This window comes from Agelaius tricolor, unplaced genomic scaffold (genome assembly GCF_023055355.1).
Source record: "Agelaius tricolor isolate 1412-34295 unplaced genomic scaffold, bAgeTri1.0.p SCAF_1, whole genome shotgun sequence".
NCBI lineage: Eukaryota > Metazoa > Chordata > Aves > Passeriformes > Icteridae > Agelaius > Agelaius tricolor.
In genome coordinates, this window is record NW_027269261.1 from 89,996,072 (window position 1) to 90,022,484 (window position 26,413).

Consider the following 26,413-nt stretch of genomic DNA (forward strand, 5'->3'; position numbering starts at 1 on the left):
TAGTTTTTAAATTAAGATTTAAGATAAAATCATTCATATGCTTTTGTAAAGAGATGTGCTGGAGTCAAAGCCTGAATTACTGTCATTGATTGCATTAGCATGTAAGAAACTCACAATATACCTTAACTGAAGCTGAGGATGCCTAAACCAGGAGGTATCATTAGATCACTACAAATTTCATCTGCAGATTGCAGAAAATTTATGGAAACTTTCCTATTTTGAAGGCAACAGAACAGAAAGGCAGAGCGCTGAAAATGAAAAAGAAGCCTAGAACTGAGCAAGCTTTTCCAAGTGCTAAATATACATTATTCACTTAACAATATGGTTGCCATAGCCACAGGCTGTCCAACCCGTCTTCCCAGCCCATCACCTCAGCTCCTTCACCATGCAGGACAATTACAGAATGAACAGGTAAAGGAGTCTAGGCCACACTAAGTTGTAATTGACTCATGGTCACCTAGCAGGCTGATGAATTTATGATCAACTCCTGTTGTTAAAAGGAAGGCAATAAAAGGGCAAAAAACTCATCTCCAATGACGAGGTTAAATTCTCATGCAACTGAATGAGGTGGGGATGTACTTGTAGGGCTGATCCTTCATCTCCCATTTATGCTGGTACTGAACAAGAAATGCTTTTCAATTACAGAAAAATGGATATTGAATACCACTAAGTTCTTTTCAAAAATAGTTCATTAAAACTGAGCTGCCTATCACTTATCCATATGTTCACAATATGCCTTTTCCATGAAATGCTGCAGATTCCTCCTTGGGTCACAGAGGTATACAGCATCCATTATCTATTTTCAGACTTTTGTCACTATAAACTTTGTATCACAGGCAACAGAATTTTGAAAATTCTCTTAGTATCAATCTAAAGCAGTTAATTTTTGGAAGAAGTTAATTAAGGTATAACATCTGGAGGCAGATTTAAGCTTTTTCACTAAACCCCCAGTCCTATTTAATTTACCATTAATTTGGTTTCTGACACTGGATGATTCTCTCCAGCCAATAAATGAACTTTCCCACTTTACCACTTCCATCCTCCCCCATTTTGCAATGACTAGCAAGTCACAGTAATCTACTTTGTCCTTGGGTTAGCTGCCATTGGATTTCTCAGAGGCTGGTCACCCCTCTAATATTTCTATAACATTACAATGTAGCCATACAAAAATTCCATAAAGTTGCATAATTAATGAAGCATTAAAAAGATATTTGAGCTAAGACTGCAATATAAAAGGTGCTTTAAGTAGGTGCCAACACTACCTCCTGTGTAGGTAGGTTGCTCTTGGGATACAAAGGACTGATCTATGTATGTACCCTTGCAAAGGAGTGAGATTTGTCCTCCCCACACATCCTTTGAACATCAGTCTTGTAGTTAAAATGCACCAAGAATTTTCCACTGGGCACCACCACCTCTCTGTCAAATTATCCATGCAAGTGCCCAAATTCTATCCTTTTCCTTTCTCCTGCTTACAAGTAGAGATATTTCAGCTATCATTTGTAAATAGTGAAAACTATCCAAGGGTGTTGGGGGTTTCAAAAAGCACCAAAGTCATTCTGATCTATTTTAGTGTTCTAGGAAAGCAATCACTGGATGAATAGAAGCAACAGGAGAGGTGAAAAATGGAAAGATAAAATAGTGCAGCAGAGACTGATGCTTCAGTTATCAGTAAACACTTGTGCTGATTCCCAAGCCAGGTAGGACTGGTTGATCATGGCTTTCTATAAACCTTTGTACAACTCTGTGTTGAAGGAAATCCTGATAGAAATGGATTTTGATTGATTCAATTATCTTTTGAGTATTATTTTATCTGGCCAAGTCCCACACAAGTCTTTCTGATATTATTTGAAAGTTCTAGAGATTCTGTCTTTACTTACCACAGCATCTATCCAGCCATGCTACAGCACTCCCATTTGAAGCTGCACCTTTTTTTCCAGTGAAATTGAGCTATTAGCTATCCTTTCAATGAATCCATGCATGGCTAGAATGTTTCACTGACTAACAGAGCAAGTGAATTACTCTATGCATTTTATACATGGTATGTAAAAGACACAGTTTAATATGGAGAAAATAACAGTCGACACATAATAATTACATATAATTTCATATGCTCTGATATGTGCAATTTAGTGTTTTATTAAACAAATACAGTAGCTAACCAAAATCAGATAGCTGATAATGGGAAATAACATTAAAGCCTGTGTTCCTATGGTAATTATTGGTCATCTGAAATGGCATATGCTCTAAAACATAACACAGAAAATACCTTCCTGTGAAATAAGAAATACAATAGAAATAAAGTTAAGGGACATGTTTATTTCTGAGCTTTCTGCAAGCAAAATTGCTTTGATACAAAATGAGTTCAATGATACAGTGCTACCATCCACTCAAGCAAAAGAAAACCTCACATTTACATGAATGCACTTTATATTGATATTCTTACAGAATAATAGTTCAGATATCCAGAATTTGTCTGGCCTCATTGAAAGCAATGGCACAGAAATGCTGCAAGGTATTGGAGTATCATATTATTGGCAAGTGCTTAATTAACTCTGTGAGTTCTCTGAGAGATGCTGTATAAATAAGGGTACTGTGAAGGTGTGTTTGTATTCCTTAGTACTTTTGACATACATCATTTAGTGTTTGTTTAGTTAGCTCAAAACGTGTAATTGTGTCTTTTGGCTTTCAGTATTCTCTTTTTCTTTTTTAAAGAAAAATCATGAGGTATCCTTTACTGTTAACTAATGACATAGTGATAGGCCTTTTTTATTGAGGTTGCAGAGACTTACTGTACATTCAGTACACTGTACATTCGGCAATTATTTTTAGTGTACTTTCTACATGTTACTGTGTACAACTGTTAGTTTACATTAGAACTCTTCCCCTTCTCACAGGATATGGCAAAACAAAACAAAAAATCCGACAAAAATTATACACATAAAATAAGAAGACAAATACACAAATAAGGCCATCTGCAGAATTAAAAATCCACCTCTTGCGATATTTCACAGTAATTTCTACATAATATTTTACATCTTATGAACTTAAATATTTAATGCAAAAGGAAAAGACCTTTATGGAGCCAATCATATTATCTCTTCAAGGACTTGTCCGATTTGCTGGCTAGTGGCCTTCTCTGGGGAGTTGGAATTTTCGAAGGCTTGGCGGATCCTGGCCGAGAGCCTGCTCGGGGTGTCGGCCTGCTGGTGGCAGGAACAGTCTCTGACATATCTGAGCACACAGACTGGATTTCTGAGATGTCAAAGTCAGACGCGTCACTGCCGCGGCGGCTGCTCGACCTGCTGCCAGCCTTGCTTCCTGCTCGGCTGCCGGGTCTGCTTGGAGTTCTTCTGGTGTCTAAAAAAGAGACGATAACTACCAGGTTTAATGGTGAGGATGGGAGACCTGTGCAGGTCTTTCCTAGGTCTTTGGCACCCCCAAAAATTCCTCATTGCACAAACTAAACTTTAGACTTCTGCCAGGCATTAGACACAGGCTAAGTGATGCTGTGTCTCACACTAAAGAAAAGGAAATGCAAGATCAAATGCTGACACAGAGTTAATTCATCACTAGCCTATCTTATCAAAAATTCATTGTCCTGGCAGCTTTTATTGACTTCCTAGACATGCATTGTACCTTCACTCAACAGCCAGAGGCTTTATTTCCCGTGCCATTTTCTCAGCTATTAATTGGGAAAAAAAAATCAGTATCTGGTCTCTTCATGCATTCATGATTTCTAAGTATAGGCATCTTGGAGATGCAAATGAACATCCCAATATTTAAATGTGTAGCACTTAAAAAAAGAAAAAAATTCAAATCCATACAGATGAAAGCTGCAAGTAAACAAGGGCAAAGTAGACATCCTGCCCAACAAAGGGCTGAGGAGATGAGCTCTCAGCAAGCCTGCTAAGTAAAAGCCTGCCCAGACAATGTGCTGTGAAGAAAACACCTCAACAAGGAATCTTAAACAGAAAACAATTAATGTGGTTTTTCATAATTTTCCAATTACTTATTAAGCATTTTTGATCTTCACAAATCTGGTTCCCTGATGTATGAAGAACACTGTGTTGCAAAGCACAGCTTCACTGCTTTCTATTTTTGTATACTGCTTTTAAAATCTCTGTGGGATATTCCATTAATAAGGCAATTTACAGCTGCTCCCTGCAGTTCTTCCAAAAGAAATAGACAGGTCATGACTACGTGACTCCCCTTTGCTCCATCACAATTGAGAACAACTTGAATACTGTAAAGAACTGGATCCTTTGAGTAAATGCTTCTTCCCTAGTTCCTAGGGCAGATACATTGAAGGTACCATTCTCAAGAAGATTGCAGGCATGAATTCACACATCCAGAGCTGAACATGTGAATGGAGGGCCTGATTATGTGCAGCCTCAGCAATGGGTAGACTGTACAACTTTTATTCCTTCTCACTCTTCTGACATTTCCCTTGACCCCTAATGTGACCTTAAGTGCTCAGGTGGAAAACAAAGCAAGTGGTAGATCAATCTCTGAAGTCAAGACACTCACCTGCAAACTGAGCTCTGACTCTGGTAGCTGCTGTTGACAGGATGCCACTGTCTTCTCCTGAGTGGAAACCCTTCCCTGATAGATACCCTGGCAGTCTGAGTTTACTTCCTTGAATTGGTGTTCCCTATGTAAACCAAAACACACAAAAAATGTTTTTTTAACTGAAGACAAGGACTAGTATTAGGGACTACAGAGCTTAGAATGTGATCATCATAACATTCACTGTGAATCTGAAATATTGGTTTAAGTCACTATGGGCATTATTCATAATGTAAAGTTTAGAATGCTCCTTTAGCAGTTTGCACTTGTAGTCCAAATGTAAAACAACAACAACAACAAAAGAATAATTTTAAGTCTGCTTAACATTTTAGCATCTTTGTGTATATTTCAACACATCTGAAGAAAGAAAAAAGCTACCTTTTCATAATTAGTCAAGCAGGTAAGATTAGTTGATGGTACATACTGAGATGTTGTATCTGCATAACTTGAATTTCCACCATTCTGGCTGTAGTTATAGGTGATGAAAATATTTTTAAAATTGAAACAAGGCTACCAAATTTCAGAAACCTTTTGCTAGGAGGAAAAAAACCCCAAGCCAAAACAAGAGAAAACAGAAAAAAGGGCATAGGACTAATTGTAAAAGTTCCAGTTGCCAGTATACTGCCTTACAGTGTCTCTACTACCTAGTCTCACCCTGCCTGCTTTCTTATTTCTGAAATGAGTCTTCATTTACAATCTGCCCCAAATCTGCCCAAAATTTCTTTCATAGCCACAAAAATTGAATCGTCAGATTTCAAAATGAGTATCACTCACTAAATAAGAGGTGTATGCAAATAAGAGGAAAATTACAGTATTCACAGTAATTTAATAACACAAAAATAGATATTCAAAAATTAGAAAAAACAGTGCAGTGATGAATGCAGTTTGTGGAGTGGCCTGGATCCCAGGATCCTGCATTCTGTGCCTTTGATCCCCATACAACTGTAGGTAGAATTAGGTACTGAAAACCAAGATCCAGAGAAGTGTGTTGGAAGCTGCCTTGAGCTAAGAACAGAGCAGAGGCATGGGAGGAGCTTGCCTGGCAGCTGCCAGCTCAGACCACTTCTGAACAAAAGAGTGCTGAGATGCTACAGGGCAATCTGCTGGCTCTGACAGGGCAGGTCACAATGTTAAACTCTCATTACAGCCAAGTACACTGCTGGACATACAGCTAGCCCTGCCCTGGGAACCTCTGCCATACAGACACTGCTTGGGAGGGTAAGGAGAAAGGGAACACTGTTACCTCCACTGAAACTGCTGCACTCTGGACAAGGCATTGGGAGAGAATCACTAGGGTGAAAAATAGAACTAGCCTGTTCAGTTTTGCCCTAAGCCCAAATGCAGTTTACATATAAAATGAATAACTACTCTCTTGGGCAGTAAATGCTGCAGAATGCCTTAGAAATCCACTGAACCTACCCCACCCTAATCATTCTGTTTATAATCTTAAACCACACTGGTTTACATAAAAGAAACTCACTGAAACTACTGGCAGTTGGAAGAGTAGATAAGAAATACAGTGCCCCCATATGAAATCAGGCCAGCCGCTTTCCTGTCATTGTAATTCAATGAAAACAACACCTTTCCATGTCTATAAACCCTTTAATGTACCATCAATTAATCTTTCACTGCAGTTACCAGCTAAGAGATTAAAGAAAATACAGGAATATGTTAGAAACTGACAACTGACTAAACTCTGTGCTGTTAATCAGTCTAAGGCACAGCCCCGTGTGCTTGCAGTGCTGTACCCACAGACACACCTGCAGTGTGCACAACAACACTCACAGAAGGAGGGAGGAAGAATGTTGTGCATCTTTGAGAAAAGCCATGCTGAGGTTATGGAAACTTCACAGCAGAAGGTGTCACATGAACAGCAATAGGCATCAAAGTGTAGATTTGTGAAAAGCAGATACAACAGAGGGGGTGGTAGCACAAGCTGCTCTGCTCCAAGCCCTCCATCCAGCCCAGGGCAAGAGTAACTCCCACTAATGACACATCAGTGTGCAGCCTGATCCAGCTGCAATCTTTTCACTGACTGTAATGACATTGAAGCAAACACTTTGGCTTCAAGCCCCTTTAAATTTTGGTCATACAGCCTAATTGCCAGCATAATCCTAATTGCTATACTAGCAATTTCCATGTAAGCCATGCTAGCTTCCTGTTAAGTCATCAAATAGCTATCCTATTAGAGCAATAACTGGTCACTACCCCCTAAACAAAACTTTCAGTTGTTGTAAAGATTTATGTATCACAGCCAGACTTTTTTGCCATCTTCTTCACTGTGATTGGGTATTTCTTTATTTAGTGGTTTTGCACTAGAGATCATCATTTATTAATCTCGTGTCTGCAGTTCAGAAACATTGTAGTACTTAATGAATTCAAAGTAAACAATTTTAGGAAAAAAACCTGCAAAGTATATTGAATGTTTTATTTTTCTTTTAAAAAAGTACTTTTCCACATTTACTCAACTATTTCATTCCATATTTTCCTGATTTATTAAGCAGTTGAGATTTAAACATTAGCTCAGTGAGGCTGTATTTTCCTAAAAATTAAAAAAACCCCATGAAAAATAGAACATTAAAAAAACCCAAAAACCAAAACAAACTTTGGGGAGGGGGAAAAAGTAAGAAATAATTTGACAAAGGTCTAAAACAAAGACAATGCATTAATATACACAGGATGTTGCAGCTTAGACGTACTGAAACTCTAGTGACTGTTAGTGAAGTGACAGTTTTAGTGAAGGAAGTCATTAGACTAGAATTTCTGTCCTTACTGTACCTCTGCAGATGACCCTTGATAGTCTGAGGATTCTGGTGGCTTAGAAGGAGTTGATGTTTTGCTGTTTGTCAACCATGGTTTACCATAGTTGCGTGTTAAATGATGTGGTGTCTGTATGAAACAATGGTAAATCAAAATGTGAAGGACAGTAGAGGAAAACTATGGCACGGAGAAGGATACCCAGGCTTTCAAAATCTCGGTAGAAATAAAATCTAAGCAGAAAAAGTTAATGACAAATGTTCTAAAATGAAGAGATGACAGAGTTTATTTTTCAAGTGAAATGGAGAGGTTTGTTGATCTTTCAGAGCAGTTCCCAAACTGCCGGTTAGCTTATGTGACACCTTACACATAGAAATTCTTCTACTGCCATGTTGCAAACAAACAGTAGAGAAAACATATTGAAAACACTCTCATATCCACCTCAGACTATGAAATAAAATGGAGATACTTTTTCTCCATCAGCTAGAGAAAGCAGCAATATTACTGGAGTGAGGAAAAACCCAAAAATTCAATCTATATCCCATTTGTTAACCAGGGCAGTTTTGTAGGTTTCTCCTTACCTTCGGTGTACTTGTAGCAACAGCCTGTGGGGCAGCTGCCTGGCCAGCTTGACTTGACAGAGAAGTGGATCTGTTGGGAGAAGCACCTCTTGAAGAGGGTCGTGATCTACGGCCCCTTGGTCGGAAAGCTGCCATGCTCTGACTGGCACCATCTGCCAAAATGAATTTTTCACGCAGCTCCACGTTTGTCCTCCCTTTAGCTGCAAAGAGAGGTGTTCATTTCATTTCAGACATGAAATCTGTCACAAGGCTGTTTATTGCCATTTTTGCCATGCCAACTCCAACACATTTCAGCAATAAATAAAATGCATTACTATGTAATGCATTTATTTTAGACACAGAAGAGTTATGTGCAGGACTCACTTATTCTAATACTTTATGCCAGCAGGAATGAACCACTGTCAAAGGAAGTCAGCGTGATAATGGAATGCTCAACGTGCTAAATCATTGTTAATCAATCAACTATTAATACATAGACACAACCTGATGGGCAGTTTTGCTAACTCTACAGCTATTCATAATAAATAATACTTGCTTGGACGTTCTAGAAGAAATTACAGGAAAGCAGCAAATATATTTATTCAAAACTATGAAGTTATGTAGTTTGGCAACATGCAATGATGAACATAAAACTCAAACTATGATGAAGTAATTGGTGGCTAAGCACTCACACACACACATACAAACACACATACAAGAGAATGTTCTGCATGAATAAATGCAAGACGTTAGCATTTAACTGTGTCAGTGTGAATGGCAATTGTTTTTGAAACACTCTTCAAGCGTGTCAAAAAAATTAGCTTGCAAAGCACCAGCCCATGTAGGAACATGTTAAGCTAAATATGAAGGGTGAAGCATATAGCTAAAAGTATACATATATTAAAAAATGCGGGAAGGAAATTAAGAGAGAGAAGAAGAGGAGAAGGGAGACAAAGAGAGGGGTTTGCCAACCTATAGTAGGCTGAGTGGTAATTGAAGAGTTTGATTCCGAACGTAACATTTTACTCCCGTGATGATGAACTAGAAAAAATGACACAGGACATGGGTCACATTAAAGAAAATCGTTAGCAGGAGAAGAAAAATCAAGTACAGCAGCTGCATATGCAAGAGACTTGGAGCACCAGGCCAAAAGACAGGACTTGAGCAAAAGCTGTCCCTAAGTGTTCTGAGGTGAGCTCTCAAAGGTCCCCTAGGCAGAAAGGAAATGGCGTTTGGACAGACTCGGCTACAGTCCCAAGTGTACTTGTGTAGCAGCGGTATTTATCTGCTGACATAAAGAAGTAATACAAGCTAAAGAGATTTTATATGACTAGGTGCAGTACTTTGGAAACTGTTTATGACAACAGTTCTTTTTGATATGATTCATCTGAATACACAAGAAGCACTTGGTGGAAACGCAAATTTGCTAGGTGAAGTGGTTTAGGAAAAGTTTGAACCTGCAACACTGATTTCAACCAGGCAAGGATTAGGTAGCAATGCACAACATCCAGTGATGCTGATTTTACAGAGTATTCTTACAGGTATTCTTTAGACCCTCTGTGTTGACATCTGCTCAAATATACCCAAGAAAAAGGGTCCTTCTTTTATTCCTTTCTACTTCTATTCCTCAAAAGAGTAGTAGAAAATAAAATGTGCCTCAGAAGATCTGGCTACATTGAAGGGCTAACTTGGTTAGTTCTGTTGTACCCCAAACATTTTTCTCATGCCTATTGACGGGTAGAGTGTTACAATTTATTCCTAGGCTGGCACTGAAAGATACAGTACTTAATAAATATCCAATAATTTATTGGAATTCCTTATTACAGTCCTCAGTATTGTGTCCTGAGAAAACAGCTCATCTGATGCAATGTCCTGGAGGGCTCAGTGATAGAGCACTCCCTGCTCCCACGGAGCACAATGTCCTCCAGACCAGAACATTTTCCACTTGCTTTGTGTAAGGCTCAGGGATCTACAAAGTGCTTCTGGGGAAGATGCCAAGGAAATGACAAGGTTACAAAGGTGGAAAGACTGGGAAGAGTCACTGGCCAGAGGTTTTTGTGGTGGTGGTGTTACTCATCAATTCAATTGCCTTATTTTGACTTATTGTGTTGCTGAGAAGGTTTTATTGGACATTTCTGTGTGCTATTTCTGCCAAGTCATACAAGCCACTTACATACCATCAAGTCTATTTGGGCTAAGTTCAGTTTTTACTTGCACCACTATTACACTGAAGGAACTGTGCAGAAGACACCACAGTTTTTCCAGACATACATCAGTGCAACTGAGAGGATCTCAACCATGTGATTTAAAGTTCACAAAAATGTGACATTTAGTGAGATGATGTTTACAACAACTGGCATTTTATACAAGTCCATCTCCATCTTGAGACAATGAATGGTGACTGCATCCAAATAATAAGCTGCAAGTCTTTAACAGTTCTGTTACATACCACGGCAAGGATCATTTTTCACTAGGAACTCATCAAGTGCCATCCAGCCACCTCCAACACGGACCATGACCGTACTTCTTAGGATACGAACAAGGCGCAGTTGTTGAGAGTCACCAAACTGCAATAAAAATCAAATGACAGTCTGAGCTTCTCAAGCATTCAGATGCAGTTCAACACTGATAGGTTAAAAAATCAGACCTTTAAAAAAGTTTATTTTGATATTTAATAATTAGTAAATGCTAAAAAAATCAATTTATTTATGCAGATTATTAAAGCTGTTAAGATTTCAAATCAGATGGCTCTGCATTAATCAAAAGAAGATGGCAGGATGATAAGGAAGAAACTCAGGTTTCATTTTATGTTTGATTCTCAAATGTCTGAGGTCATAAAAGAAGCAAAATTAGTAGTACATTATTTGATTGGTTACAGTCTGCTTTTGTGCAAATTAATGAAGACCTATTTGCGTTATTTCACTGGTAAAATCTTAAGCAAACACTCTTCTACAACAGTCTTGATTTTTAATGTTGTCAGCTGAAAGGAAGGCAGCATCACTTCAAACAAGCAGTATATAATCTGGAAATTCAACGTGTTATGAGTGTTGCACAGTTCTCTCAATTGATTAATCTATGGGAATATTTTCAGGTATAGCACTACAGTGCTGACACTGCTTACCTATAGCAAGGTGCATGTGAGGAAGGGAACATTAAAGAAGCAATGATTGATTAATAACTATAATTATGTTTGTCATTCCTCTGACTACACATCACGGTTCTTCATGATTCAGAGATAAGAGTCTGTTTCATACTAAGTTCTTGTATGAGTCCTTTGGGCCAGGCCTAATGCATATTTTGCTCTTGAAACCTGTGTAACAAAACCTGTACGCAGTACCTTCACTCAAATTCAGATCAAAAAAAGCATAACCAAAATGCTGACCTCACAATCTCAAGAAAACTAACCAGAAGAATTCAGTACTTTTAAGCCAGCACTACTAAAATATTTTCATACCAGATGACCAGGCCAAGTGCAGTGCACCCTCACACAAACATGCAGAGCACTCACTAAAACCAATGGGAGTTGAATGCCCCTCTTTGGGACAATCTCTGACCCTTGGAGAAGGCTGGCCATAATTCAACAGTACCTACTTGCTCCAGTGAGGAGACTGAACAAACCACACAAAAATGTGCTCCCTACTTGTTAGATGACTTTAGTTGTTTGGTACTATTCAAGCCAAGAAGAGAGAATAAGTTTAAAGGAATATTACTTTTAGGAACCAAACAAAAGCAAAGCTTGCTTCTCAATTCAATAATAAATTGTATTTGTTATAAGTAAGAACATTTACATGAGCATTATTTCTGAGAGTTTTTTAATAATGCATTCAATATGTGCCAAACAAAGAACCATTTTATATATGTAGATCACAGGTTTTTTTTAAAAGGCATCCAAATTAACACTGTTTATTTTCATTGGCTTGTTCCTACCAAATTTTTTTCCTAGTGATTCTGAAGATAGTATCTTTCTTCTTTTCTTTATTTTTTTTTCCCCATCACAGACTAATTAGTCAGTTAGACCCCATCAGGCAACTACACCAAGGGTCAAGTGTGCTTTGGAAACTGCCCAGCTAGAAATTAATTCAGAAAGTGGGGCTGGAAAGTAACATGGTAATGCAATAGTACCTATCACTGCATTTCTTCTTATGGTAACTCGGTTGATTTCCTTCCTAAAATAGCCTGGTACAGCTTTCTTTAAACAGTATTTAACATTATTTCAAATAACCAGAGGTAAAAACATAAAGGAGTTTAAGATACAAAAAGGCCTGTTCTTGACAATAGCCTGTAGGTGCCGTTCTGCATCAGTAAGAGTTTTTCAAGAAATGCCCTATGTTCCCCAGATCTGAGAGTACAGATGATAGATAAAAGGATTAACATAATTTCAAACAGTTCTTTCAAAAAGAGACTTGTTCTATACATGGAAAATATTTTAAATTATTGCTTAGATGTATTGCTTGAGGCATGTGGCAAGGTTATCCACTGCTCTATGCTTTCTTCTATACTTCAACAGGCTCTGCTAGTAAACAAGAGTGCACCCACGTTTTCAACATCTTGAGATTTAAAATGGCTATTGCTGTTAACACTAGCATGTCCAGAATGGATTACATCCATTACTGCCCTTTTAAAAGTATAAGACTAACCTGATACCTGGTTTGCATAGAGTGTTTCCATTCTTACTAGGCAGATGTGATTTAGCACTTCGGGAAGCTGTGTATCAGTGTGTAGCACAGGAGTAAGCAATGGGCAGCATCTCCTCCTGAGGGAGGACTCACCAGTGACCCAGCTGACACAAAGTATTCTTAAACACAGCTCCAGCACATTATAGACTCGCCATAGCTCCTTGAAAAGACTCTGGGAGAGGCATTAGTCTACTGGGGAACAGCAATTTTATTTTGCCTATTTCCAAAATATGCATTTAAAGATTCACTGTGTTAGGAAATAAAATAATAACTATCAGCTAGGTTCTTAATCAGTCTGCTTGATTGCTTAGAGACTGTACCTTTTTTTTGCAAAGATGAAAGTATTTTTTGTGCAATTTGCAATAAATAAGTGATAAGATACTGGGATCTGTTTGCCATGATTAGCCTTTAATCAAATAGCCTAAAAATAACACTATGGAATTTTGAAGAATTTGAATATAAAACTGATTAGATAATAGTGATCTCTACAATTGCAGTTTAAATGCTCAAGATTTTTCACTATAGGAATTACTGCTGACCATTATCTGGTTCCTTTAAAAGTAATCTCCTTAATGAGGAAAATGACCAAAGAAAGCAGGTGAGGGATTGTATAGGAGGGATCCTGAGACAAGGAATGCTCCATAGCATTTAAAGAAATACCACAGCTGACCAGCAATGAATTAGCTGAAAATTAAAGGATGGCAAGAAGGCTGACCATTGCAAGCTTAAATATGTGTTAGCGGGGGGGGGGGGGGAAGAGAGAGAGAAAATAACAAAAAAAAAACCAAAACAAAAACCAAACCAAAAGGACCCAAAAAAAAACTTCATAACACATTCCACTGGTTTATACCTGATTTCCCAGGAAGAACTGATAAGAAATGAAAAATGGAAGAAAGACACGATTAGTTTACAGGAAATTCTCTACATGACCTAGAACACATGCAAACTAACACATTAGACATACTAAATAAAGTATCTACTTGAGAGATGAGCAGGTAGCTAGCCATCCAGAGACTGAATATTGGAAAATATTCAAGGCCTTCGTTTCCTTCCCATTGCTGTTTCTGTGGTCTTTTAAAATCTACAAGTACTTATTAATCTCTCTTAGCCAAATGTTGCATATTTTACCTCAAATTTTTCTGGTTATTGAATCCAGGGGTAGCAGATCTTTGTCTACTGTGTGATATTTATTTTCCTGTGATCTAAAATAATTCTGCAGATATCTAACACTTTGCTTATATTCAGAAGTATGCGTGTTCCAATAAAATGACAAAAGGGTGTAAAAATGGTTGAATACACTTTGATAAAAGATTTTTGAAGTACAACACAATACCACAAGAAAATATCAGTCACTGTTTATATGAAACTAATAGAAAAACAGCTACAGTTTAAACACTTAAGGTATCTAGGCAGAAAGACCAGCCTTTGAGGATATATTGTACATATGTATTCATGTGCACATGCATGTGTACAGATGTGTGCTGTTAGCTCTTAAAAATTCCTATGACTGAAAACAGCTTCAGAAGTTTGAGTGAAAATAAATACAAGCATCAGCAGTTTTCCATATTTTTAGAACATATCTATATGTTCTAACAAGAAAAAAACATTTAGACAATCTCAAAGAAAATGTGTAATTGTCATACAAGATTCTTGTGAATTCATATAGCCTAATTCCTTGTGTAAACCATGTCATATGAAGAAAGCTGAAAGAACTGAGGTCCTTAAATGACTTACCCTGTACTTGTTATCCCCAATCTGTTCCACTTGAAACCGTTTTGCACATTTACATTTCGCTACCTGCCTTGTAACCTGCAAAAAACCACAACAGGATAATTACTTTAAATATCACAGTTACAAAGATTTGTGTACTTAGTAAGCTTCAAATTAACTAGGAGTGAAAATAAAGTGGATTATCATAGAATATGACCCCAGTAGAAGAGAATGCAACCTAAGAAAGCAGAGAATGTACCTCATCTTCAATTTTGTCAGCATCTGTGAGAGGCTTGTATGCATCCTTGTTTGGATGAAGAGCTGCTACAAATTCGTAATAGTCAATATATCCATCACCATCTCTATCAAAAATGTCTGCAACAGCACTCATTTCAAGTCTGCTTGTAGGGAACTCTGCAGGGCAAAGACAGCAACAGAAATTTTTTCACTTTTCAATCCCACTACAATGAGAAGCTTTATCACAAATATTAGAAGGTGATTAGGCATATGGTGACAGATAGTGCTTATCAAAAAAATAAGGACATTCAAACAAGTGAAGGAATATTTCTGAAAAAAAACCTCAATCTGAATCTTCACTGTTACCCAGATATTGGATAAAAATGAGTACCATAGTGTGGCTTAGAGACAAAAGCAAGGGCACAGATTAAACTGTAAAATATATGGGGGGTGGGGGGGTGTTAACATTTTGACCTCCAAAGTGCATAAAATACCAGAAATTAACAAGACAAATAGTTAGTGAGGAAAGGTCAAGCAAGCATTTCAGTGCTGATTAAATCTGGAATGTGAAGCCTTCTCAGTGCAGATCCATGCATGGTGTTTCATTAAGTCCTTCTTTAGATGAAGCTCACAGCAGAGATTCTCAATTAAATGGTCAAAGAAAATTTCAAGATGATGAACCAGGATTATATCAGGAGTGTTTGGTGGTCATAATAAATTGATACCAACTGAGTTAAAAGAGTAAACTATTTAACCTCTTGGTGGTATTAGTTTTTTTCATGAACTTTTATTAATTCAAGCAAAACAGCAAAATTCAGCAAAATAGTGATCCTTTACTGCATTTCCTAAAGCAGGGGTAAAATACACAGAGTACAATATTTTCCTACTGAGTAACACTAAAATGAATTGCTAGAAGCAGCCCAATTCTGAATCATTACTGTTCAAAGCAAAAGTCTCCATGATCTGAAGATAAAGGATTATTTTAAGTATTAGGTCCTTATCTGTTACGAGTCAGTTCCTAGAGGGAAATATCATCACATATACAATGTGGAAGACATACATTAGCACCATAACTAAGGAATACTTATCCACCAGGAAAGCTAGGAAAATTCCTTTCTAAGAAAAGGATCCCTATTTTGATTGCTTGGCATTTTAAGCCTTAATATATAGGTATATTAATATTGTCATGGCTCATGAAAACACTGGTTTCAAAACTTGCAGAGTTTCCTTCTGTAATTGAAACTATTCTACGTAAGTTCTTTAATAAAAATCATATGATCCTGTGAACTGATTTTGAAAATCATCTGTAAGTTACATAAGGTGCTTTTTACTATTATGAGTAATCAATCAAAAAGTAATTGTTGAAGTAGCTAGTGTACCATAGGAATGACAATCTGAGTTCAATAAACCAGCAAACTACTAATTAGACAATAATATAAATGTGACATTTGTAACCTGATTCAGAATGCAAAAAACTAGAAAGAGTTTCTAGAATCTAGAAATAGTTTTAAGTAAAATAATTACAAAGTAATAATAATTAATAAATTCAAAAGGAAATCTGTGACCTAACACAATAAAATGCATAGGTCACACTATCTAGACAATAAGATTTCATGAGATGTTTGTTCCAAGTTCAACATCACATTAATTTTAAAACTTACTTGAAGAAAGAATTCCATCAATGAATTCCTGTCTTGTAATCTTTCCATCCTGATCTTTATCAATCCTCCTAAAGAAGTCCATCACTCGAGACTTCTTATGGTTCATCCACCGCATGTATTTTTTCCTCCAAATATCAAAATCAAAGTTGGCAAATTCTCTCAGCTTAATAAAAAACAGAAAGAACTTTATTCAGCTGAAATCCATCAATCTAGGACATCAATGAGATAGATACCATCTGTGTTTTTTTGAATAATTGATTTTTTGAGGACCTACACAAGCATTTTAAATATCTCAGCTCTCCTCATTTAAAATGACAATGACAGCTGTTAAAGCACATTAAAGCACCTGTACCAAAGTGTTTTCAAGTTAGTTGTGTCATAAAATATAAAACAACAATTATGGGAGCTATTCACAATATTGGAATTTAATCCAGGGTAAAGAAAATTATGCAAAAAGTATGTATGTTCTGTACAGTGCTTTTCTGACCTCTTCAAGTCTGTCCAAAGCATCGTTAAGTTTTCTCCTTCTTTCCAATGCCAGAAGCCAAACTTGCTGCCATTTGCTGACTAAAAGGTTTACCCGTGGATTCTTGGTTTCAATTTGTGCCTGGGCTGCTGAGGGATAAATGCCTGGTGTTGGGGAACGCTTTCCTGTTAAAACATGATAAAAGGCATAGGGCTCACCCAGTTCAAACAAAACAAATGTTCACATGAAATGCACTTGAACTTCCTAAAATTATTCCTTCCTGTCCCAAATAAGGAGGTCATACCCCAAGATGATTCCATATAGTGGGATTTTTCTTCCTGTTTTTACCATTGCTGGGGAACAACCCAATGGTGGCTACAGCCTCTTTTATCTAGCCAGAAGCAGCTAGTGAGGGCTCCACTAGTCAAGCTTCACAGTTTAAATTAAATCTTCGTAAATCTCTCAGAGTTGCAAAGTAAACAACCTCATTTCAGAAGCAGGTCCCATGTATGGGTAAGTATAAAATACAATGGGTAAGTATATCTAAAAATACAAAAAGCAATTTCCTCACTTGATGATTCACTTTCCATTCAACTTCCCTGAATACACTTCTAACTGGATTAATATAATTTTATAGACAGTAAGAGCACAATTTTGTCTCTATATCTCTCTGTGAAGTTGTCTGCACTTTCAGATAATGGAAGATTTGCAAAGACTCAGCATGTACTTGCTCTTGGAAGTTTAAGGGCACAGGAAAGACTGCACACTTTAAAAATAGCTATTCATGAAGATTAGGACAAAATGTAAAAATACATGTCTGGTCTGAGAAATTTCCTCACGCTTTATAAAAATGAGAGATAATTAGAAAAGTCAGCAAAGAGAACTTTACCCCCTTTCACCAGAAGTTAATCAAACCTATTGGATTATTAGCAATTTGTAAACTTTACAGATAGAGCAGTGGCACGTGACACACCCCAAAATACGCTGTTACTTACTTCCTGCTCTCCCCTTATCAAGGACAGGAATATGAGATTGTACTGGAGAGGGTTCAAGTGCTTTCCTTTTATAGGTCTTTGTAACTTTATCCACATCAGGCTGTTTTCTGGTCATTTCTTCCATGAATGTCTGCAATCAGATAGAGGGGATCTTAATTAACAATACACAAAAGTAACCAGAGGAATGAAAAACATACACAATAGCAAAACACCAAAGTTTAAAAAAACCCACAGAAAGACACTTATAATGCCAGCCTCACAATATAGACACAGATGAATGTTTTGTAGATAAGAAAAATCAGCCATATAAGCTTTTAAGATCACTATGGCCTGGCTTTTAAAAGAAGGCTAAATCTAAAAACCAATCTGTCAAACTTCTTTATTAACTGTATGTGGTGAGGTGATACAGAACAGAATCTTGCCTCCAAGATCCTGCTGTTCAGACTGCAGTTCACAGAAGGGAGACAGCTCTGGTGTTTAAGCTGAGGTAAATCTATGAGCATTCACTACACCAGCAGCTCCCTCTGGCACTTCATAAACCTGTTTTTGATATTTAATCAGTAAAGCCACACTGCAGCACTGGATCTAAGGTGGCAGCACTATCATACATTTCATGTGGGCTTTCTTTTATTCCTAATACTATCCTTGCTTGTATTCAATTATTATAAGAAACAATAGCAAAGGAGATTGGCACTTGATCATGCAGCGTAGCTGAGATGTGAACCCCTTGTGAGTGACACATGTCCCTCTCTGATCCTTACCTGATGTTCAGCTATAAGTGCTTTAACCTCCTCAATCTCCTGGGGGATGACCTCTTTGTCTTTTTCAGTCAGTGTAGTCTCTGCCCACTGCAACCACGACAGCAAGGCTTCCAGCAGCTCCTGGTTAGCAATGAGTCCAGCCAGAGCTCCTGCGAGTCTCTGTTGATGCTGTTTAGCCCATGCTAAGACCTTGACAAAGGAACCAATACATGAGTATGTGCACATCTGAAACTCTTCATCATGTTTTTAAAATTGCTCTGCTAACTGTGAACCCAGAGCTACTGCTTAGGCCTACTGATATTTGCATATCAAAGGTGTTAAATGTAGTGGCTGATCACTAACAGTAGCTAGGTAACTACAATTCCTAGTCCAACACATTTCTTCCACAGATATTCAGGATTAGGTGCTGCTAAACACTGTAACTAGCACATTCAGGCAACATATTAAAAACTTTAACTATATGTGTGAGTTAGTGAATCACACAGGATTTGGTGTCAGTTTTCCTGCTGGGCACTCCTGAAGCCACACTTTGCTACCACTAGTATTTTGTTTTTCTTTAAGCTTAATATAAACCAGAAAATATTACCTTAACAGCTGAGGGTACAACCTTCCTGTAGCCACTTAAATCATTTAGATATCTTCTAGATTAAGAATATTTTGGACTGAAATCTTTTCTAATATAATCAGAAAATCCTTCACATTTGCCCTTGTATTTTCTTTCCTTTGTAACTTCTCAATTTCCTCCTAGAAACTATTGGTTTTCCTCATTTGGGAAGTGTCAGACAGTATTTCCTTTAATACATACAAACAAAGGAGCTTGACCATCTGCTTTAGCTCTTAAAGCCCTGTAAGTTTTGAAAGAAAGCCTAGGGAAGCACAGTATTCACATCCATCACCATGGGTATTTTAAATGTTTAGTTCTCAACAGCTGGATCATTTCCTCACAGTGTAACTACCATGTTAGTTGTCAGCTGTGTTCTAATCAAAGATGGACTGCTGCAACGAAGATGGTTCAACATATACTGACCTCTTCAAACCTGGCTCTGATGATGGTGATCCAGTGCTTAATGGTGGTGATGGAGTCTGGGTGGCAGATAGCCAGAATAGCTTCTCCCATACCTGTTGCTTTATTCAGTTCTGCCTTTTTCTCTTCCAATTTCTTCATAAATTCCTAAAACAGTGGTAATAATTATAATTAGATGCTGACAAAATTTGCAAGAGAAATCTGAGTGCATAATCTGGAAGGTGATGAGCCTCTTGACTGCTCAAGCAAATTCAAATTGCAAGAGGAAAGTTTCACTTGTATGAGAAAAGCTTAAACTGTTTAAAAAGCCTATTCCACATAAAGTACTAAAGAAAGCTCTAAAACCTTATCCCAGCTTGCTGCTCCTTAAAAGCCCACCACAATCTAAATCCTTGGAAGATGCATGCCCTTAATAAAAAAACAAAGGAAAATCACAGCATTTAGAAGTGCTGTAAACCAGCTATATGATGGTTAGAATCACTATTGGCAACATTTCAATGAACTTGGTTTGTCAGTTACAGTACTTCTTCATAATAACTATCAAGCTCCTTCCACAGGCTAGAAATGTCCAACAATTGCATGCTCAGACAAGATGACAGAGCTCAGGAGCAGCTCTACTAAACTAACACAAATGTGACAACTCAGCAGCTGAAGGGGAGAGACACAGCATGTGGAAAAAATCTCGTAAAAGCAGAAGGATGTTTACAGCTTTAGGCATCCAAGCTCATAGTTATTGGTATTCCAATGATAGCAGGACCAGAAATGGATGTGGTGGGGGGGAAACAACAATAAGAAAAAGCAACTGAAAGGAGGCTCCTATCCTTTCTAGAGCTTGCATTTCTTTCTCTTTTTTTTCTTTTCCCCTTTCCCTTTTGTTTTTGTTGAACATTGCTACTACAATGGCTTTACTTTTCTGCCTAAATGTTATGCAAGTCTGTTTGTCTTTATGAGCATCCTTAACTAGAACTGCTATTATCTCTTAGTGCCTAGTGGAAATTTTTTTATACTTTAACATTTTTAATTAGGCTACAAAATGGAAACATGTCTCTGAAAGCTTAACTCTTCCTCTCTCCAGCCATAACACCATTTATTTTGGATTAATGATGAAGTTAAAGATGAGCCAAGTCAGGTCCTAGACAATTCAAAATCACCGAAACATTGTACAAATAGGTTCTTCAACAACTCATAATGACATTATCCTGTGCCTTTACAAAGTATGAAGTTATTATGAAATAAAATGTAAAATATAATCTCTTCTACCTTGTTCTAGAAGCTTGGAATATGTAGGCTCTATATTTAAATGTATTTGTTGCTGATTGACTTTGATTTAAGCTTTAATTATTGCCAGACTTTAAGACCCAAATCATAATAGCAAACCTTCTCTCACAAAAACACATGCATCCTTACAATATTTCAGTTCAACCTGCTTTTGGAAAAGTTGAATTGGATTATAATGAGAGATTACCAAAACAAGCCAGAGGCAGGTGGAAAATGGGCAAAAAACCTCCATTGTGTTCCCCTGCTCAGCTGTACTAGAGTATTTCAAGAACTAAATCTCTGACACACAAGTCACAGTGTATTAAACTCTCCCTAATTTTATTGAACTCTGTGGCAAACCAGTGACACACACATTTACAAAAGAGGAAATGGGAGGCTTTTCATTGAGCAATGCAGTGCATTAACCCACTATAGCTCTCAGTACCATTTGGATAAAATACTGTCCCGAAGGAAACATTTCTACATGTAGTTCAATACAAATGCAATAAAACTGTTTTACAAAAAATCACAGTGAAAAAAGGGTGATACATTTCATATTTATGTAATAATTTCAGTCATGCATTGTTATTATAGTATGCAGCATTATAATGCATACATGGTATTTAAAAGTAATATATATGTATTCTTCCCTTATTTTCTTTTTGTTTTCTTGAAAGCTAATGTTATAAACTTAAAAGGAGAGATGACCTATTGAGAAAGATTGTGTGAATGGTAAAACTGTGGTATCATAATCTTTCTTAGCTTGAAAATTTCTCTTTCTATTGTTTGCCCTTTAAGATGAAAATGTTGGGAAAATACCTTCTAAAGCCTACTAAAAAAATTTAAGTATAGTATGGCCACATCTAACACCAAGATTGGTTGTGTTGTGCTAGCTGTCATCCTTCCCAGCTGGACAGGGTTTCTCAGAGACAAACTTTGCCTTGAGGTTCCAAGTTATGCTTCAGCTTTGGCCGCACAAATTTTAAAATTAGTACAAAAATATTTTGCTAATCCCTCTTCAGCGTGAAGGAAGAAATTTAAAATTCTATTTTCTAATTATTTCAATGGACCAAAGATTTCACTCAGTTCCCTTCTCTGTAGTCAGAAGATTAAAAAATCAAATAAAAGGGAACTGGTGAAGCACATGTGGAGGAAAGGCAGCTAAAAGACATTTCACTGAACAGAGATATTAAGTTGCTGCTGCCAACATTAGTCAACACACTGTGAGGTTCCTACATCAGCACACACTGATGTATACACACATTTGATGTGTACATATAATTGCCAGTTTATGACTAGCACTCAGTTTCCAGGGCCCTAAACAAAAACTGAAAACTTTTTCAAAACATTGCATTTTAAGTACATTGGAAATCCCTCAGTTAAGAACCATTTAATAGTCCTATCTTGCATGTACTCCTCATAATAATATTGGCAAACTCAATTTAAACAGGATGCTTTTCCAACCTCCATTTCATAAATTTTGCTTCAACTTTCTTCAGAGCAATGATGAACATATCCAGGACTTATGACTTGTTCTATAACACTGTGGGCACTACACCCTTGGTACTATTTTGAGTAGGCTGCCCTGTGCATGTTTGTAGCCTCCTGTTTGGAGAGTGAAAATTTGACCTCTATGATCCTTACTTAGCCAATTTCCCATTTCATTACTGCAAAGTTAGTTTGATGGCCTATAATTTTCTACCTGCAGTACCTATGCCACTGCAATATTACAGTGGCCAATGCATGTGAAGTATGGCAGCATGCTGTTTCACCATGACAAAAAGTTCATGGATGATAACATCATTCTGCTGACATTTACAAATGGCCTTGCAAGAAAAGTCTATTTAGGTCAATGGTGCTAAGGAGACAGATACACTTTTGCTACTGTAGCAGTCTGTGTGGCAATTACAGGCATGGTATGCTCCACAGAGGGGCTTGCATCTGTCTCTATATCTTTATAGCAACTTCCTAAAGGCCCTTTTTTTTTTTTTAATAAGCCAAGATGACTCAAACAACAGCCCAACACCAGTCTGGACATCCAACTCTTAACTACATCAAATTTCTAGCTTCTCTACAGAAAGAATTGCTCCAACACTGGATGCTGGATAGAACTATCTGGGATAGACTTATTTTACCACCTATGAGAGCCATTAGAATGAAGAGGATTCTCTGCATGTTCTTGCTCACCCTGTGCTGCTCTATCAGCGTTCGCAAGGCCTCTTCATCATCTGGGAGGATGCCGTGGAAACGAAGAGCCTGCTCTGCCTCTGCCAGCCACTCCAAAAGGACATGGACAACTGAGTGGAATTCTTCTGCCTGTTAAGATACAAGAAGTCATGGTCACTTATGAGATGACCTGACAGACACACTGCAGCTTACACGGGGAGATCGAGCCCACATTTGGAATCATTAATCATCCAGCAGTACCGGCACATTATCTTTCCATTAAAAAGTCAATGATATACAGCACTACATTTTCATAACTGTAAAAACAGCTCATGCTTCCCAAAAAAATTATAGGAAGCCTAAAAGCCTGTTCATGCTTTTAGCCATCTGATTTATATTGTATTTGCAGCTCAGTTGAGAATGTCATGACATTCTTTACACTGACAAATTACACAGGAGGTGCTTTCAGAGACCAGCTGGAGAGAGGAGAACTATTTTCTGCACAGTCTAAAGCACCAGTAAAGCAAAATGAATTGACAGCCTGTTGGAGAGTGACTCTTGTGTCTAGAGAAAACAAGAAAGATTCACCTTTGGATACAGCCATATTCAGACACAATCAGTGTTTGAGGTAAGTTCAGGATTGTGTCTGCTGAGCAAAGCAGAGCAGGAGTATTGTGCATAACGGATACATTGCTACTGCAGGAGCCCCATTCTAGCATCAGTCCAAGCTAGTGTATCTTCAGAGAGCTGAAAAATCTGTATTATCTCAGGTTTGGAAAGAATACAGACACACCTATTTATTGGGATTGGTACCACATAATGCTGACATACATAGACTGTTCTAGGTCATGACTGCACTCAGCACAACTCTTTTTTTTCTCTGAAGTACCTCACCATGCATTTTAATTGTGCCAATGTAAAGAATTTTTCAATACACAAATCTACTTCTTTCCAATAAGGCACAAAAAGCATAAATATGATTGCAACCTCCTGCTTCTTGTGAATGGGGCATAGTTCTTTATCAGCCTTCATATTTGACTGTAACTCCAGTGATTTCCTTAGATGGTAAGGTCTTCGAAACATTTGTTTTGCATTTGTGGCAGAGACTAATAATAACAGGAATAATAAACGCTAAGAGGCACTATTTATGTGCTGTGGTAAAAGGATAAACAAGGTAAGCAATGTATTAGCACATAAATGAGTATTTTCAAATGAAGTAAGAGGGAATGACATCAAGTGAAAATGAAATTAAATTTTTGGCAACTAAACTGCAAGATATTTTTCACTCCTTCTCATATAGTACACGTAGCAAGATTATTATTGCTTTACCTGCCGAAGGGCCTGTTCCAGTCGTGTTTGCTTGGATACTGAGAGGGCACAAACTGTCTCCCAGCGAGTGCTCAGCTCCTGCATTTGGACTTTGACCCAGGAAGAGTCATCACGACTGCCTTCTATCAGCTCCCTTGCAGAGCGCTTCAGAGCCTGGACGCTGCTTGTTCTTTTTCCCAGCTCTTTCTGGAAAACCTAGACACCATCATATATATTTGAAATGTTTAGCTCATTAAGAATGCTTATGTGAAAAACAAGAAAAAACTACTGGTTATGAAAAGAAATGAAAATACAGATTTATTTTTGTCAAAAGTAACTCCGTTTAAGTGATGCAAAACGTCTAAGTTCTATTTATTAGATTCTGTAGGAAGATATTAACACTCTCTTCTAACATAATAAAAGTGGAATATGGTACGAAAATGTCAGGCAAATCCCAAGAATCCATTCTGGTGCAATGCATGGGAAATCTAGTCTTCCTTACCACTGCTGGCTTTCTATTCTTTATCAAAGCAATTGATCTGACACGGATTAACACATAAGATTGCTGTGGCAGGAAAAGATCAGATAAAAAGCTAACAATCAAGGAGAGGGTTTAAAATCATCCAAACAGAAATAAATCCCCATGTGGGGGTCTAACTAAGGTTGTGGATCTCGTTGCTTATTCATATATTTATGTGGGAGTATGTTCACTACAGCAGTAGATTGAACAAGCTCCAGTTACTTAAAAGAAGCTCTTAAAAGAAGATAATTACAGTGTGCCATGCCACTGAGTGCAACCTACTTGTGATAGACAGAGGCATTTCAGAAGCAACTGAAGCATTGTGCAGGCTAATTTTTATAGACAACCCATGTTTCCAAACATGGTTTTTTTTCTTTTTTTGGAGGCCCAAAATCTCCTCTTCAGTGGGGATGAGATACTGAAAATCACAGGTGGATGAACAGAGGCACCTTCACCTCCTAATCTTCCCAGGCTGCAGAGCTCTGCCTCTGTGTCACCTTTTCAACGCAAGTAACTTCAGCAGTCATTTCTTCTGACATACTGAACTGCAAAACTGGGATTCAGAGGCAGAGTCCAGTATCTCCTACTTGTTCCCACATCCAAAACTACTTCAGTAACATAATACTGCAGGTTTCCAACACAGGCTCCCTGGGTCATCGTCTAGTTGAAATCTATGCATAACTTTAGCACTGTAATTACTTTTCTAAATAAATATACAGCAGCCCCACAGGTCTGAAAGGCTGCAGTAGTCATGATAAGTGCATGGGATATTTAGTTAACAGATGGACTGAAAAAGAATTATCTGCCCCAGAGTTTTTCAGTAAAATAATTTTTGCCATCTCTTGCCCCATGACATACATTTGCTAATGCATATTTGTGATTTATGACATGATATTAATAAATACACAGGGTAGCACAATAAAATAGAATATCTCAGTGCTAACTGGTATTAATGAGTCACTAAGAGTTGTCCTCTTTCATGTATGTTTTATAACATTTTCTATTTGACTACATTTGTGTTACAAAAGTATTTCATATTTCTAAAAATTAAATAACAGTGAAAGATACTATTAAAATGCTACTTGCAGCCCAGTAATTAAAAACCAGTATTTTTGGAACTACCTTATGGTTGTCAATCAAGTTCATTACTAAATCGATGTCTCCATGTACTGGTTGGTCTTCTGCTAGTTGAGGTTCAATTTTGTATAACCAGTCAATGAGAGCTTGCAGAGCATCAGTAAACTGTCCTGAAAATAGCAGGGCTTCCTCCAGTTTATTTTGTCTGAGAGGGGAAAAAAAGCCAAACAACCACACACAGATAAAATAATCATTTACACACTTCAGGAAAATATTTTCAGCATAAAATAATAGAATCATGGAAGTGTTACGGTTGGAAAAGACTGGTAAGATCATTGAGTCCAACCACTATCCCAGCACCACTACATCATGTCCCCAAGTGCTACACCCATGTGCCTTTTGAACACTTCCAGGGATGGTGACTCAACTACTTCCTTGGGCAGCCTGTTTCAATGCTCCACAACCCTTTCAGAGAAGAAATTTTTCCTAAAATCCAACCTAAACCTCTCTTGGTGCAATCTGAGACAGTTTCCTCTCATGCTGTCATTTGTTGCCTGGGAGAAGAGACCAATCTCACCTGGCTACAGCCTCCTTTCAGGCACTGCTGGAAGGCAATAAAGTAACCCCCAAGCCTCCTTTTCTCCAGGCTAAACACCCCCAGCTCCCTCAGCT

At 37.6% G+C, this 26,413-nt stretch overlaps 1 protein-coding gene across 23 annotated transcripts in view; it reads right to left on the minus strand.

The window, feature by feature from the left end:
- Positions 1-2,113: 2,113 nt before the first annotated feature.
- The window catches only part of LOC139597438 (dystonin-like), a 291,384-nt gene continuing 267,084 nt past the window's right edge, over positions 2,114-26,413 (minus strand). For 8 of the 23 annotated variants that reach the window (XM_071442793.1, XM_071442812.1, XM_071442840.1 and 5 more), the window contains 17 exons: positions 25,787-25,946; positions 24,166-24,360; positions 22,858-22,986; positions 19,417-19,560; positions 18,390-18,578; positions 17,629-17,758; positions 16,655-16,818; positions 16,168-16,330; positions 14,529-14,683; positions 14,294-14,368; positions 13,410-13,427; positions 10,333-10,450; positions 8,856-8,924; positions 7,905-8,104; positions 7,345-7,455; positions 4,528-4,651; positions 2,114-3,357 (listed from right to left, as the gene is read on the minus strand). In XM_071442793.1, the coding sequence (XP_071298894.1) occupies positions 3,092-3,357; positions 4,528-4,651; positions 7,345-7,455; positions 7,905-8,104; positions 8,856-8,924; positions 10,333-10,450; positions 13,410-13,427; positions 14,294-14,368; positions 14,529-14,683; positions 16,168-16,330; positions 16,655-16,818; positions 17,629-17,758; positions 18,390-18,578; positions 19,417-19,560; positions 22,858-22,986; positions 24,166-24,360; positions 25,787-25,946 (2,410 nt within the window). In that variant the 3' untranslated portion in view covers positions 2,114-3,091. The remainder of the gene's footprint in view (positions 3,358-4,527; positions 4,652-7,344; positions 7,456-7,904; positions 8,105-8,855; positions 8,925-10,332; positions 10,451-13,409; positions 13,428-14,293; positions 14,369-14,528; positions 14,684-16,167; positions 16,331-16,654; positions 16,819-17,628; positions 17,759-18,389; positions 18,579-19,416; positions 19,561-22,857; positions 22,987-24,165; positions 24,361-25,786; positions 25,947-26,413) is intronic. The other 15 variants (XM_071442822.1, XM_071442878.1, XM_071442868.1 and 12 more) reach the window with 4 other exon arrangements.